Source organism: Seriola lalandi, unplaced genomic scaffold (genome assembly GCF_002814215.2).
Source record: "Seriola lalandi dorsalis isolate HSWRI2012SDOR001 ecotype SW California unplaced genomic scaffold, Sedor1 jcf7180002054883, whole genome shotgun sequence".
Lineage (NCBI taxonomy): Eukaryota > Metazoa > Chordata > Actinopteri > Carangiformes > Carangidae > Seriola > Seriola lalandi.
Window position 1 is genome coordinate 3,698,817 of NW_019525658.1, and position 15,095 is coordinate 3,713,911.

General features: G+C 41.0%; 1 protein-coding gene across 1 annotated transcript in view; it reads left to right on the forward strand.

Moving 5' to 3' along the window:
• Nucleotides 1–15,095, forward strand: part of unc5db (unc-5 netrin receptor Db) — a 120,814-nt gene that overhangs the window by 41,186 nt on the left and 64,533 nt on the right. The window contains exons 5-6 of the mRNA XM_023397699.2: nucleotides 4,199–4,379; nucleotides 5,184–5,351. Coding sequence (XP_023253467.1) covers nucleotides 4,199–4,379; nucleotides 5,184–5,351 — 349 coding nt within the window. The remainder of the gene's footprint in view (nucleotides 1–4,198; nucleotides 4,380–5,183; nucleotides 5,352–15,095) is intronic.

The following is a 15,095-nucleotide window of genomic DNA, read 5'->3' on the forward strand; positions in this document are numbered from 1 at the left end:
GGTCCAGGTAATGAAATCACAGGGAGGATGTCCTGATGTGCTGCCCCGCCTGGAAACCCCTCCGTCAAGGCTGACACTGATGACCGCATCCTAATTGAAACAAATGTGCCAATTAGGCAATTCATTTCTCACATCCTCTGCCACCACACTTGCCGGGCTAATTTGTGTTTGTCCCTTCATCTCTCCCCCCCCCCCATCTCTGTTTCTCTTTGTGTATCTCTCTCTCTCTCTCTCTCTCCCTCTCCCTCTCTCCCCTTCTGCTTGGTGAATCTTTTCATCATTACCCACGGGCTGTTAGCGGCAGACAGACAGCTAATGTGCAGCGTGGCCCCAAACACTGTGAGGGCCGGCTCGTGTCACACGTTAATTGCCTCTTTGAAGTCACAAATTTCCCAGGATGAAATTGAAATAAATACATAAAGAGTCGGAAGGTGGGGATGGAGGTGGAGGTGGAGGTGGGGGGGGTTGGTTGTGGTGTTGGGGTGCCACTACTTGTGTCACCCATTCAGTGACAGATGACTCTAATCATGAGAAATTAGACTGTATCCCCCAGTCCTCTGTCTCTCTATTTTCTTATCTATCAGAGATGCTAAGCGCTTTACCTCTGATGAAACCCACACACACAAGAGGCTATCTTTTAATTGTAGAGAAGAATCCGGGAGCCTTTGAAGATCGGCTTCCAAGTTTTCTTCAAGGCATACGGGGGAAAATAGAGGCTTCCATTGCCGTATTTGCACTGTACTCCTCTCATCCAAAAAAGAAAAAATTCCACCTCTGCTGAGAGTCGTGCAATTGACTCAGTTGGTGTGAAAAAATACTGAATGTGAGAAGTGATTACTGTGTTATGATGTTTATTATCATTTTTATTCGTGTCAATATATACCTGCAATCCATCATCCTTCGGGTCTGTGTGTCATTTTCTATTTACCCAGTGTTTGCATGCCCAAAGGCACTTCCTATTTGCATCCAGCCTGAGTGTTGTTTATTATAAAGAGCGCCTGTGCGCTTCCTATAAATCCATCAGCTTGGCCCATTCTGCCACACTATGAATGTAATTTGCAAACGCAGCGATGCAGCTCCCTTACCAGGGTAGGAGCAGTAAAGCGTCTCTAAGTTTGTAATTCATAATTAGTTTTCCTCTCTGTTGCTGGTAATTGGTTATAGTGCTTCTTTTGACTGACTAATTTACTGTCGGTGGTGATGCTGCCTAACTGTGGTTATACAGCAGGGTGGGACCTACAGCCTTGACCAGCATTTCTCTGTGCCATTGTACAGTTTCGAGGAGAATTAATCCAAATATGAGATCTGCATCTTGTGAGAACAGGAGACTTGAAATTGAAATGAACTGATGTCTGACCACATCTAAAGGTGAAAGTGTTTATACTTGTTCTGATAGGAATTACTCAAATGCAAACATCCTGCTGTAATAGCCTCCTCTTGGCTGTATAACACTACCACACTACTTCCCTGATCTCTCTCCTGTGTTTTTGTGTCTTTTGTATGCATTTGTAATCTTAATGCACATGGTGATAACTGCACACATCTTTGAACAGTCTCCTCGAAGGCGTTTGTGCTGCTGCAAAGGATGGTTGTGTGAAGAGTTCTGCAAACGTGAGCTTGAGAGAGATGGTTAATTCGTGCTTTACTTTAACGTTTCGCACACCTGGCCAATCACTGCATGAGGAGGGTGCGATTATTGTTGTTACAGAAATTGTCAAATGCAGGCCCATTCCTGTGTGGGTGGTGGGAAAATCAGCTGTTTGGATTTGGGTCTAGAAGCTCTTCCAGTCTGCAAGCGGTTGTCTCCCACCAGATTCACTGTTTCCATTGTACACATTGTCATGAGTTTTTATATATATATAATTGCTTAATACTTGTACTCTTTTCCCCATGTAGAAAACCAGACATTGGTGTGATGAAACTGATGTCATTAAGCAATAACTGACTAAATCTCCATACAGTCTTGTTGAAGAAAAAAGAAGTGACTTTAATAGAGTTTAAATGTAGAAATTAAAAAAAAAATAAAAATCTATACATTTTTGTGATAAAACAAGAGGAGGTGAAATTGTAATGTGTCCTTGTGAACGCATCGCCAACAGTGCTAACCTGGACCGAGCTATACACTTTAATTCTACGGCTGTAGGAAAGAAGATGATGGTAAAAGTGGAGCTTGGTCAGAATAGAACTGTCATATACTACAAAAGGCAGCATTGTAAAACTATGTGTTAGTATCTCACAGCAACAGACACATTGCTTGCGAATGGGGGTTTAACATTGAGTAGCCCAGCTAGCTAAGTTAGCTAACCTTTTGCTTCAGACAAGTTTGTTTTTGAATGTGCTTTAGAATGGGTCTATGCAACTAAATGTCTATTTGCACCTCTGGTGTAAATACCACTGGTTATTAAAATTCACAGCATATAATGTAGATGTAGATTGTTTAGGGCTTGAGTCAAGTCTGTTGAGCAGTCGCTGGGTTTCTAGTATTATGTTGTATGCAAAGAGGTTTAAATATGTTTCAGTTATTTCAGAAAATAACAAATGGTAATGTACAACCTTTTTATAAACACTTACTGAAAGAGTACAACACAGTCTAGTACAATACTATAACTAAAACCTACAAAATTACAGAATAAAATCCACACTTTTCCGGAAGAGTCGTGACAAAACGGAAGATTATAAGGGTAGGATTTATTGCAGGGAACTTTTATATCATAGCAATGCTTGACTCAAATTGAAAAGAGTTTGAATTGAATTTGCAAATGAAGCATAACAAAAAAAATATTATCCATACATGCAAACTTGCAGACTTATTTCACAGGTTTCCAGGTTAATTTACATCTACACACTTTGGAATTATGCGGAATTTAGCCCATAGATTTGACTGAAGTGAATGGTTTTACCTGTGATCTGCAAACATGTGACATCATTCATCAGTGATGCGTGCACCATCATTTGTCTTGAAGATGTTAAGTGTGACTACCGTGTTTTACCAGACATGAGATAACTTGCAGGGATCACACACAGACTGGTCTGAGTGCACCGGCATACCAGCAGACTAAATCAGGTCTCCATGGTTTCTAATTAAAGAGGATGCCAAACCTGAGGAGTAGTAAAGCAAAAATGATTTTTATTTAGTAACAATAACAAAACTTAAGCAAAACTATGGGAATCTGGAGGCTGGCCACAAAGAAAATATGGAGGCCGTCCACACATGTAACCCAGACAGAAATGATCTAAACTAAGAAACGAAACCCAAAAACAGGATTATCAGACCTCCATCATCAAAACACACAAACACAAAAGAGAAGCAAGTAGGAGAGAGAGAGAGAGAGAGAAATTAAGTCCAAAGTTGTAATAAAACAGTCTGTTCACATTGTTGCTACTACATCTGACTGTCCATTGTAGTCATATTATATAAGACTGTATTGTTTTGTAACTTTATTGATTTCGCTCATTTACACGAATGTGGATTTATGTAACATGACAGATTGACGTGAGCCCAACCGTGTCCAAGCATGACACCAAACTTAAGGGCATCACACACACGCAGTATATGAAGCACATGAAAAATACTACACCCAATGTTCCATCAGCAGTTTTAGCACATTCTCTCCCCAGATCAGCAAATCCCAGCTACTTTCCCCCGGCTACTTCATTCGTCTCTAGCAACAAATGACATGTTAAGTGAAGAGGCTGCTGTGTGTTGCACTTGTCATACTGCAGTTATAACAGGGATTCTTCACAGAAAGCGACTCAACCACGTTTTTCAGTTGTCAGCTTCACATGCATCTGCCCCTATTTTAATCAATCCAGTTGTCTACACAGCCACGTGCTTTACGCTCACGAACCAGGCCTCAAGCGTATTTTTGTTTTTCAAATCTATTTTCTTCCATTTTACACGGATAACAGTGTTTGTGTATTGAGTTCTGAGCACTGCCAAAATGCCGGTGACCTCCAACTCAATGCTGCGCCTGAGTTCATCCTGTCTGTAAACACATGGAGTCCTGAAGCTCCTCTGCTAACATACTGCTCACACTGCGCTGCACGCAGTCTAAGATTATGATGTTCTTAGAGCCTAAAGATGTGAATACTAGTATTTCAATAATTAATACTTGAGTAGAGTTTTATTTCTTTAATAGAAATAAAATGATTTGTTGCATTTCTCATCTCTGTGTCCTTCATGACCTCTCGTGCACAGGTGGAATGGCTAAAAAACGAAGAGCTGGTGAGCTCCCTGACCGACGACAACATCGACACGCGAGCCGACCACAACCTCATCATCAACGAGGCGCGTCTGTCTGACTCTGGCAACTACACCTGTCTGGCCAGCAACATCGTGGCAAAGAGACGCAGCGCCACCGCCACTGTCATAGTCTTCGGTACGCTGTCCTCCCATCTGCTGTTATTGCCTGTTACAACACATTACAGTGCAGTGACACGATGTTTACATAGCACTTCAGATCGATTTGTTTGGTTTCCTGCACCCCTACACAAGTGATTAAGAGACCCATCTCCATGTTTCCACTGAAGAACGATGTTTCCTCTTTATTTCGATGAATGTATTATTCAAAGACTCAATTTACTGCCTCTCATTTAAAATCAATGTGTACTTTATGAAAGGAAATAAGCCACTGTGTCTTAATCTCATTTAAAAGGAGTGTTGCTTATTAAGTATTTATTTGCCAGAGGCCTTCCAGCAAAGCGGGTTCACCAGCTTTGATAGCACTACTAAACATTTAGCTTCCACACACGTTAGACAGAGATCATCATAGAGTAAACTGCTCCAGTCAGACGCTAAGTGGTCGATTCCAACCTGTCGGCCACTATGAGTCAGTGTCGCCTTTAGAAATGGCAATTCTGTTTAATGGCTGTTTTCTTTGCTTTCTCACAGTTCCACGCCTTTATCTTAATCCAAGAGCAAGGAACATTGAACTGGCAATTAGGAAAGAGGGAGTTGTATATCCACCACAATGAATGTGCCGTTCTCAATCTGCTCCAGCCGTTATGCATTGTTGCCTTGTTGTGCCTCAGAGCCTGCATAATCATTAATAACCCTGGCTCTTGTAAGAGTCTTCAACGCAGACTTCTGGAAAAGTAATACGTGTTATTGTTGCACTCACTTTACCTCTTCTTCTTCTTCTTCTTCTTCTTCTTCTTCTCTAACTTTGCTGAACTCTTTGCAGTGAACGGCGGCTGGTCCCTGTGGACGGAGTGGTCGCCCTGTAATGTGCCGTGTGGGCGGGGTGTCCAGAAGCGATCACGAACCTGTACTAACCCAGCTCCTCTGAACGGCGGGGCTTTCTGCGAGGGCATGTCCGTACAGAAGATCACCTGCAACGCACTCTGCCCAAGTCAGTTCCACTTAAACTCTGCACAGTTTCTGCACATAATTAGTACAACTTTGCGGATGGAGTTTTAAAAATACAGAAGTTGTTTTTCTGAAGGAGGCCAGTGTTTCCCAGAGAACTGCATTCCATTTGTGGTGATAGCTGTGTGTCAAACAAAAAACAATCATTACTGCACCAACTCGTTCGGTGCGGTCAGTGGGGGTAGATTTCATATTGTACCACAGAGACACAGATAGGGATGGTAAACATTTAAAGGTCCCATATTGTATAAAGTGAGATTCTCATGTGTTTATTGATAATACATCAGGTCTAGGTTCTATATTTATACTGTGAAAGTCAAATCAAATCAAAGTGCTCAGTCCACAGAGAAATGCACAAAGCCTGTATTCAGAAACTGAGCTTTAAAAGCAGCCATCAGGACTTCTTTAACTTTGTGATGTCACAACAAAGCAGTCACAGCTCTCAGCCATGCCCCAAGCCCCGCCCACCTGGACCCACCATCCAACCTTGGAGGATTTTGTTTCTCTGAGTGTTTACCTGAAATCTGCTATATTTCTATTGGATAACTCAATAACTCAGTGAGCCAATCAGAAGAAAGGCTCAGAGCCTCCTCTCTTCTGATTAGCTCACTGACCTGTTGTTACTGGAGCTCCAGAGAGAAGCCTGAGAGAGGAGATGTAAAACTACATTGAGATGGTTTTTGGTTCTTAAAACAACAAATATATATTCTTATGGATCAACATATCAATTAAAACAAAGGAAAAGTGTAAAATATGAACCTTTTGAGGAAAAAAAAAAGAAGAAAGAAAATCAATATGTTGTGGTCAATGTTGATATTGCGATATTGTGGTGGGCTAGCACAAATACATCAATCTGTTGGAAACACTGATGTCAGAAGTTAGTAATACTTGGCTGACTTGTCAAAGATGAAAACATGCTGCCAAAAACTCCAAAAAATTATACAATGATAGCATTTCATTTACTAATGTTGTTAGTGGATGCCATGCTATTATATATTTACTGTTTTTACCCATTTTTTCCTTTCACTTTTGTTTCCTGATGACATATTTCAATGCAAGTTCTTTTTAAGGCACTTTGTAGCATTGCAGCATGTCACCAATATTAGCATACTAGACATTTATCCGTTGCTGATATCCAGAGTGACTTAAATGACTTGAATGAGCTCACATTCCTGCCTCATTAGCATTACAGACAACCAATAATAAGGATTGCGAGGGACAGATCCATAGTGCCCTGACAATATCCCTGTACCAGTGGGCTGAGAGAGAAGTGATGCATAGAGAAAATACAATGAATAAAAAAAAAGAAGAGGGGATTTATGATGCAAAATAAAGTGACTAGAGGAAGCAGCAGTGAGAGAGGCGATATGACTCAGTGCACTGTGTGATTCAGGGGGAGATGGTGAAGTGAGGTACTACTTGAAGAAATGTGTTTTTACACTACACATATAAACAGAGATGGACTTTGTTGTTCTAGAAGGGTGAAGCTTGTTCTCTTAAAGGTGGAGCAGGCAATTCTGCAGAAAAATCAATTGATATTTGAACCCAACAGCAAAACAAAATTCACCCCTCACTTCAGTGCTCCTTCAGAAGCTCCGCCTCCCAACATTCATGGACATGCATTGCCAAGGCAACAATACTATGCCGGAATCCAGAACATCTTATACGATATGGCAGTGCATACTCTTTCTCATAGCTGACGCAAAACAAACTTCCTAATATAAAACAGCATCAAACAAATGACATGCACACAAACACAATTATTTAAAACACAACAGAGCGGATGTTTATATTATTTTTACAAAACTTCAGTGACAGAGGAGAGAACTGCAGGTTTGTAGCTAAGCTAACAAGGAAAGTACTTGGCATGTGGCATAGTATTTGGAGTTATGCTTTAGGGATGGGTACGAGTACTCGAGTACTCGTTTACGTCATTATTCGGGTAGAGTTTCACTACTCGCACACCTGCGCATGTGTTGTTTTTGGCTACATTATTTCATCTCAGGTAGCGTTATGTGCACCATGGCAGCTGTGACTAGGGAGAGTGATGTCAGGAAATACTTTGATGAAAGAAGATGACAATAACAGTTCAATATATGTGGCGTTAAACTCGCATATCATTATTTTATATATATGTATGTATATATATATATTTTTTTTTTTTAATTTGCGAGTAATCGAGTACTTATTCATAAGGTATTTAGAGTACTCGAATATTGAGATTACAGAAAATGCCCATCCCTATTATGCATTAATGCAATTAATGCAATAAATCCAATGTGCTAGCAAAATTGTGTTTTTTAGGTCTTACTGGCTATAAAACCTTTTGCACATAGTAAACATAAGTTCCATTATACAGCTACAGCAAACAATGAGACCGCAAACAGTGGCGACAGTTTGCGAAATGCTTACATGCAGAGAAGATGAGACGGTTACCTACAGACAGTGATACTCACAGCTCTCCTGCTACTGAGCGTGAGGAGATATTCACTGAATTTGACAAAAAGTGTGTTGGATTAGAATCGCTTACTCTACCTTCAATTTGTAGTGTGAGTGCTGTAAACATTCAGGCCAGTCAACACAGAGACTCATCTGTAGACTAAAGCGATATTTCTACAATCATTTCTTAAAGACAGGGTTGTTATGTAGTGAAAAATAGTCCTATTGGTCTACAGCCATGATAGCGGCTCTGTGAGGTTGTACTTGAACTGAATACTAACATGCTGATGTTTAACAGATAATGCTTACCTAATGTTGCCAGTTTGGCAATTTTCTCACTAGATCTGGCAGCTTTCGAGACTCAAATTCTCCAGTTACACAGATTTTAATAGTGTTTTCATTCTAGCACTTGTATCCTTTCTGTTTCTGATACCCCTATAGCCCCAGGTAGATTTATATGTATATTGAAGTGATGATTGCATCTTTAAAAATAACAGTAGTTGACAATCAAGGTAGTTATGAGAACGTATGTCTAGTTTGACTTAACTTTTGAAACTTTTCTTTATATGTAAATACAGTAGTTAAGTTATGATGTCACTAGGTGTCACTAGATATTAGGTGTCCCAGAGGTCCCACAAGCTAAGATTTCCATGAGGACAAGATGGTGACTAATTTTAACAAGATGCCCAAAAATGGCAATGTATGTATCTGGTAACAACATATTAATCTTAGGTCTCCCACAGCCAGCTTCAGTGGTACAAAGTCCAAAAATACCAAAGCAAAGAAATAATTAAGTTAATCGCTCTTTAGCAAGCCATACCACAGAGATTTCCTATGAAGCTTTGTGAGTCATGCAAACAATCAAGCTAACAATATCATGGCGTTCTACAGCAATTATAAAAGAATTATACACAATCAGTTATGAATTTGCTTTGCCAATTATATTTCAAGGACACATAATTGCAGAGTGGAATACGCCTAAACAACTCAACCTATCTTTCCAGTTAAGTTCAGTATCAACATTTTATGTTAGCACTGAACAGATAGCAGATATGTTCAGTATGAATGTTTGATCATTATGCTGATTAAAAAAAAGCATACATTCAGATAGTGTTATGTTTTTGTATATAAATGTAATTTTAAGGAACCATTTTGCCCTTCAGCTCTGTGCATTGATGTTTAACTGAGCTAGCTACATTATTTCTGCCTGAAATATGTACGCAGACCTAAATCTCAAATCTGTGACAGATCTAAACCAACAGGACAAAATCAGATATGTTTGATATCTACAGCCTGATAAACACTAAATGAATCCTGTCTGCACAGAAAGAAAAACGTTTTCTCAGCTGTAAGAGAGAAGAGAATAGGAGATCATTTGAATCCTATACAAGGCTTCCTAAAGAAGCTGTTTTTCAAATAAATATTTTTAAAAGAGACATTGCTCTGGTTAAATTAAATGTAAAATTACGACAGCATTTTGATTTTAGCCAGACGGAAACAACTGACTCACAGATTGGTCATCAGAATTTCAATCTAGTGCAAGACCACCGGTGGCAAAATGAGGCAGTGAGGTGACAGGGTGAGCCAGCGGGGGATTTTTATTTTTGTCACAAATTTAAATATTCAGTGGCTTCAGAAAGTGTTGAAACCCTTTCTCTTCTTGCACACATTATCCTGTTGTAGATCAATTTTAAATGGAAAAAATGACCACCTCCTTTTTCCATTTTTTGTGACAAAGTGAAAACATGCTTTTAGAAATTTTGAATCTTTTGTAAAGAAACAAAAACTAAAATCTCTAATTTAGAATGTATTCAGACCTTTTGCTCTGGACTCCGCACTGTTGTCAGCTGCATCCTTTTTGCTTTCATTATCCTTGACGAGTGTCGAGAACTTGACGAGAGTCCATCTGTGGCAAACTGAGCCGATTGGACAGAGTTTAGAAAGGCAAATACCTGTGTATAAACTGTCCCACAATTCACACTGCAGGTCAGGACAAAAACCAAGTGATGAAGTTTGAGGAAGCTATGCTATGCGAGGCATAGATCAGGACAAGGCTATAAAACTATTTCTAAAGCTTTGAGTGTTCCCAGGAGCGCCGTGGCCTCAATAATTGTGAAATGGAAGAAGTTTGGAACTCGGCCGTCCAGCCAAACTCAGTACCTGGGCAGGAAGGGCCTTGGTCAGAGACATGAGCAAGAATCCAACAGTCACTCTAACAGAGTTTCAGAAGTTCTCTACAGAGATGGAAAAACCGGCTGGAAGGACGACCATCAATCAGGTCTTTATGATAGAATGTCAGACACCAGCCACCGCTCATCACCTGGCTAATACCATCCCCATGGTGAAGCATGGTAGTAACGGCATCATGCTGGGGGTGTGCCTCTCCGTGGCTACAGGACAAGTCTCTAACAGTCTTAGTGAGGAGAGAGGAGGAGAGGATCTGTCAGGAAGAATAGGATAAACCACCCATGAAGATTCAAAGCTCAAGGCTTTTTAGTACTGATTTAAGGCTCTGATTTTCTGTAAATGACATTTAGTAAATTAGCAAAGATTTCTAAAAACCTGTTTTTACTTTGTCATAGGTTATTGAGTGTAAATTTATGGGTAACAAGGGGTAGAAAAGTTTATCCATTTAAAATGCGGTCTGCAACACAATAACATAAAGTGGAGAGTTCTGAAAACTTTCTGAAGCCGCTGTATATATCTTGCGCATATAATTAAATGTGTGCGTTGTCTTCCCTACCCAATCATCTGGTGTGAACATATTTTCTGCCTGTGAAAACCATTGTTATGTGCTGAAAGCAACACGGTTGAAAATAAGTTTAAATGTAGTGTTTCCCCAGCCTGTTGTGTGAGGAGACAAATAACGTGGAAGGTGCCAGACGAGAACGCAGAGGAGGGAGGATGTTCATGAAAATCAGAGAAGAGACAGAGGAGATGATGTTTTCAGTAAGAAGCTGAATTCATAGGTGATAAACAGGATATTTAACAACTTTTTGTTGCACTTTTCTTAAATTGTGTTAGTATGATTTTAGCGTGAATGCACTCACGTCTGCATCCTTATATATGCATCATCAAGGTGTGAAGCGAACATATGTCAAAGGTGTATAACTCGTCTTGCATGTCTCGTCACATCTGTCCAGATGTTGGGCCCAGTAGACCTGTTAGTCCCAGCAAGTTGTTGTGTCTCCTGTATACACACTGTAATTTTCCACCTATTATCTTCTTTTCACAAGGAGCTGGGAAATAGCGGTTTGGAAGTTGGTGAGGTCATCCAATGAGCCCGCCATGTGCCAATTTGTTCATTTTGTGAGGCTTCAGACTGCTGAGGTGCAGGTGTGGTCAGAGAGTCAGGGCTAGTTTAATGACAACAGACAACGTCTGGACAGAATGAAAGGATGAGAGAGAGATGTGGAACTGGTGGAGAGAAATAGATATGAACTAAATTTAAGTTGGCATCCCTTCTATCTATCAACGTGCATGTATAGATACATGAAAAAATGTTGTTAACCACAATTAAATTGGCATGTAAAAAAGGAAAATGTTTCTTACTGGAAGAAAATGACAACCACACAGTATAGATAATTACTTTACTACTTTACTACTACTTTTTATTTTTGTGTCCTGCAAAGCATTTGGTCCATCCCACATGGGATTACAAGTCACTGCCATATATCAACTATAAGGAGGAATTCCAATAACACATGTACAAAATCAAAAGCCAGTAGATGATAGATAGATAGATAGATAGATAGATAGATAGATAGATAGATACTTTATTTATCCCCTAGGGGAAATTCATGTGTATATTAGCTCATTGTTGATGATAATGATAATTATAATAATAATAATAATAATAATAATAATAATAAAAACAGTTAATAATCAATAAACAATAATAATTAGATTAGTCCACTGCCTTTGGCTGAGTTGTTGAGCTTGATGGCAGTGGGAACAAAGGATCTCCTGAACCTCTCTGTTCTGCAGCGCAGATGTTTGCTGCCGAAGCGGCTTCTCTGTCCTGCCAGAGTTTTGTGGAGAGGGTGGTTGGTATTGTCTAAGATGGCCTCCATGTTACATTGCATGTGTCTCTCCACAACTGTCCTGAGTGAGTCCAGACTCCTGCCAAGCACAGACCCAGCCTTTTTGACCAGCTTGTCCATTGTCTTTGTTCATGTCTGACTTGCTGCTGCCCCAGCAGACTGCAGTATTAAAGATACCCATACCACCACTGACTGATAAAACATGTGCAGCATTTCACTGCAGACATCAAAGGACATGAGCCTCAACGTCCTTCCCTCGAATGTTGACTGACTGAAGGGGGTGGGCCTGGACCTCTGAAAGTCGATGACCATCTCCTTGGTCTTGGAGGTGTTCAGAAGGAGGCAGTTCTTGTCGCTCCATTCACTGAAAGCCATCGTCAGATCCCTGTACTCCTCTTCCTGCCCATTCCTGATATGCACCACAATAGCTGTGTCATCTGAGTATATCTGGATGTGGCAGGACTCAGAGTTGTATTTAAAGTCGGCCGTATACAGGGTGAACAGGAACAGAGCCAGAACAGTCCCCTGTGGCGCCCCAGTGCTGCTCATCACTGTCCGTGAGACACAGTTACCGAGTCTGACGCACTGTGGTCGTCTTGTCATGTAATCCAGACATGAAGCTGGGATCCACCCCCATCCCTTCCAGCTTGTCTTTAAGAATGGGGGGGTTGAATGGTGTTAAATGCAATTGAAAAATCAAAGAACATAATGTAACCACCTGGCTCATCCAAGTAAGAATGGACCCGGTGGAGCATGTATAGGACGGCATCATCCACTCCAATATGTTCTTTGTAGGCGAACTGTAGGGGGTCCAGTGCATGTTCCACCTGTGGCCTCAGAAGGTGGAGAAGCAGCCGCTCCAGGGTCTTCATGATGTGTGATGTGAGGGCCACCGGTCTGTAGTCATTTATCTCAGCCGGTCGTCCTACTTTAGGAACCAAAACAAGACATGATGTGTTCCACAGGACTGGGACCCTCTCTGTTTGTAGACCTAAGTTAAAGATCCTCTGGAGAGGTTCAGCCAGCTGGGCTGCACAGTCCTTTAACAGCCTCTGACACACACCATCCAGGCCTGTTGCTTTCCAGGAGGTAGCGTCTTGAGCTCCGCCCTCACCTCCTCCGCTGTAAAGGACAGGAGACTTGACCCCAGTGTGGAGGGAGTTGAGGCTGCAGTGTCAGGTTGTGGAGGAGATGCTGTAGGAGAAGCTGCAGCTGAAGCAGTGGGAGAGAGAACAGAGGCTGTGTCAAACCTGTTGTAGAACAGGTTGAACTCATTGGCTTTGTCCACATCATCACCATTTATTCAGATCTTTGCAGCTGTGAGCGACACCTCCATTTTCTTTTTTTCTTCAATTTTTTTTAAAATGCATACTGACTTTAATGATGTGACTCTCATGTTGTCAGTAGTAGTTAGTTAATGTGTAGCGATGCGATGCACTTTGCTGCCATTAGTTTTATTCCAGTGATCTACAGTTTGGTGATGTTCCAACAAAGTCAGAGAAGAAAAAGAAGGCGAACTACCAAACATGGATGTAAAAAAAAAAAAAAATGCAGGTTTCAAAATAGTGTTTTTTTTTTCCTGTGGAGGGAAATGCATACAACATTAAACAGACTAATTTTGTAGTTAGTGTCAGACCAATGTGAGCAGTGTCTGACTCACTCAGCCTCTCCTCCATTACAGCAAATAAACTATTTTCATTACATGTATCATTATTACTAACGAAGGCAGAGGAATAACTAAACAGAAGACGCACGGAGCAGAGAGAGCAGGAGAGAGGGAGGGCGAGACAGAAGTCATCGGTATAGAGGCTTCGTACTAACCGCTATGACCAACTCTACATATCAAATAGAGGGAGTTAGACATAAAGACCTGCCTCTAATAAAAGTCTGTTATGTTCCGGAGTTGAAGTAAATAAAGACTAAACTATTGTGGATCCCAGACAGAGGCTGTGAGCTGTGTGAGAGACTAAATAAGAACAGATAAGTCTTTCACCTGGTGGAAGCGCATGCCACATGTGTCATCTCTATCTCACACACACACACACACACACACACACACACACACACACGACTGAAATAAAGTCAAAAGCCTGAAAAAATTTTAATTAAAAAAAAGAAAGATATTGTGTCTCTTCTAACTTTCTCTCTGAGTGATCATTTTGCAGTAAATCCAGCTGAACTCTCAGCTCAGTCTTTGTCCTTAATTTATGTTTGGTGAGTTTCTCAGACGACGTCACAGTTATGAAATCAGGATTTGACCCCAGGCAGTCCAGACATATATACTGGGTTTTGACCTAGTCTTGCTTTACAAAACACAACCCACTTATTCTCAAAATGTCCACAAGCTTTAAAAATACTGGACAAGCTGCATAACTTTCCATAAATAATTCAGTATTCCAAAACCTTAACTTGAATGGGTGTCATTTTTTTTTCACAACCCAAGCTTTTTATTAATGCATATACACAATATACAGTTCAAATTGCCAGCGACACGTATCTGTTTATGAAGGTGGCTTAGAAAATGACACTGTCGGCTGACTTCGATTTCTGTGCAGGAAAACCTCTGATGAGGACGGAGATCAATAACAGTGACTCAGCTTTTGCTTTTCAAAGTGCAGCAGTAATGTCTGGCTTTCAAAAGTCATTTTCTGGCTGGACGTCTGAAACTAAACATGGGATTTCCAGACGCTGATTGATGTGTGGGTATCGAAGTTTTCAACCAGCTGCCTCTCGCTGCCAGTTAGAGCTGTCAACCTTTAATTCAACTTCGGGGGGCTGCGGGTTATTTTTGCAGTGTGGACTTTACATGAAAAAATAATTAAGATCAAAAAGACGAGGAATAAGAATTTCCTACTTGAGCAGGGATAAGCAGACCTGTGCCATCGCCACAGCCTGGCAGCCTCGCAGAATGACTGAAGGTGTATGCAGCAGATAGGGGAGCGGGTGTCGCCAGGTTATCAAAGTTGATCCGTGTATTTGTGGGAGGAAGGAGATGCAGACAGGAGCGAAGCGTAGGCTGCGATGAGCCCGGCTGTCTGAGCCGCTGACTGACAAGCCCGTCCAGTTATGACAAGCCAGCCCAGAGCATTGCCTTAATGATGGTCTAAGTGCAAAGAGAGCACAGAGGATGGATGAGGTCAGAGGCCGCACCATGACAAGGCAGATAGCCACTTAACAAGAAATGGCAAAGAGAGGAGAGAATATTCATAGAATTGAAACTCGAGTGCAGAGAGAGAAGAGGTGAT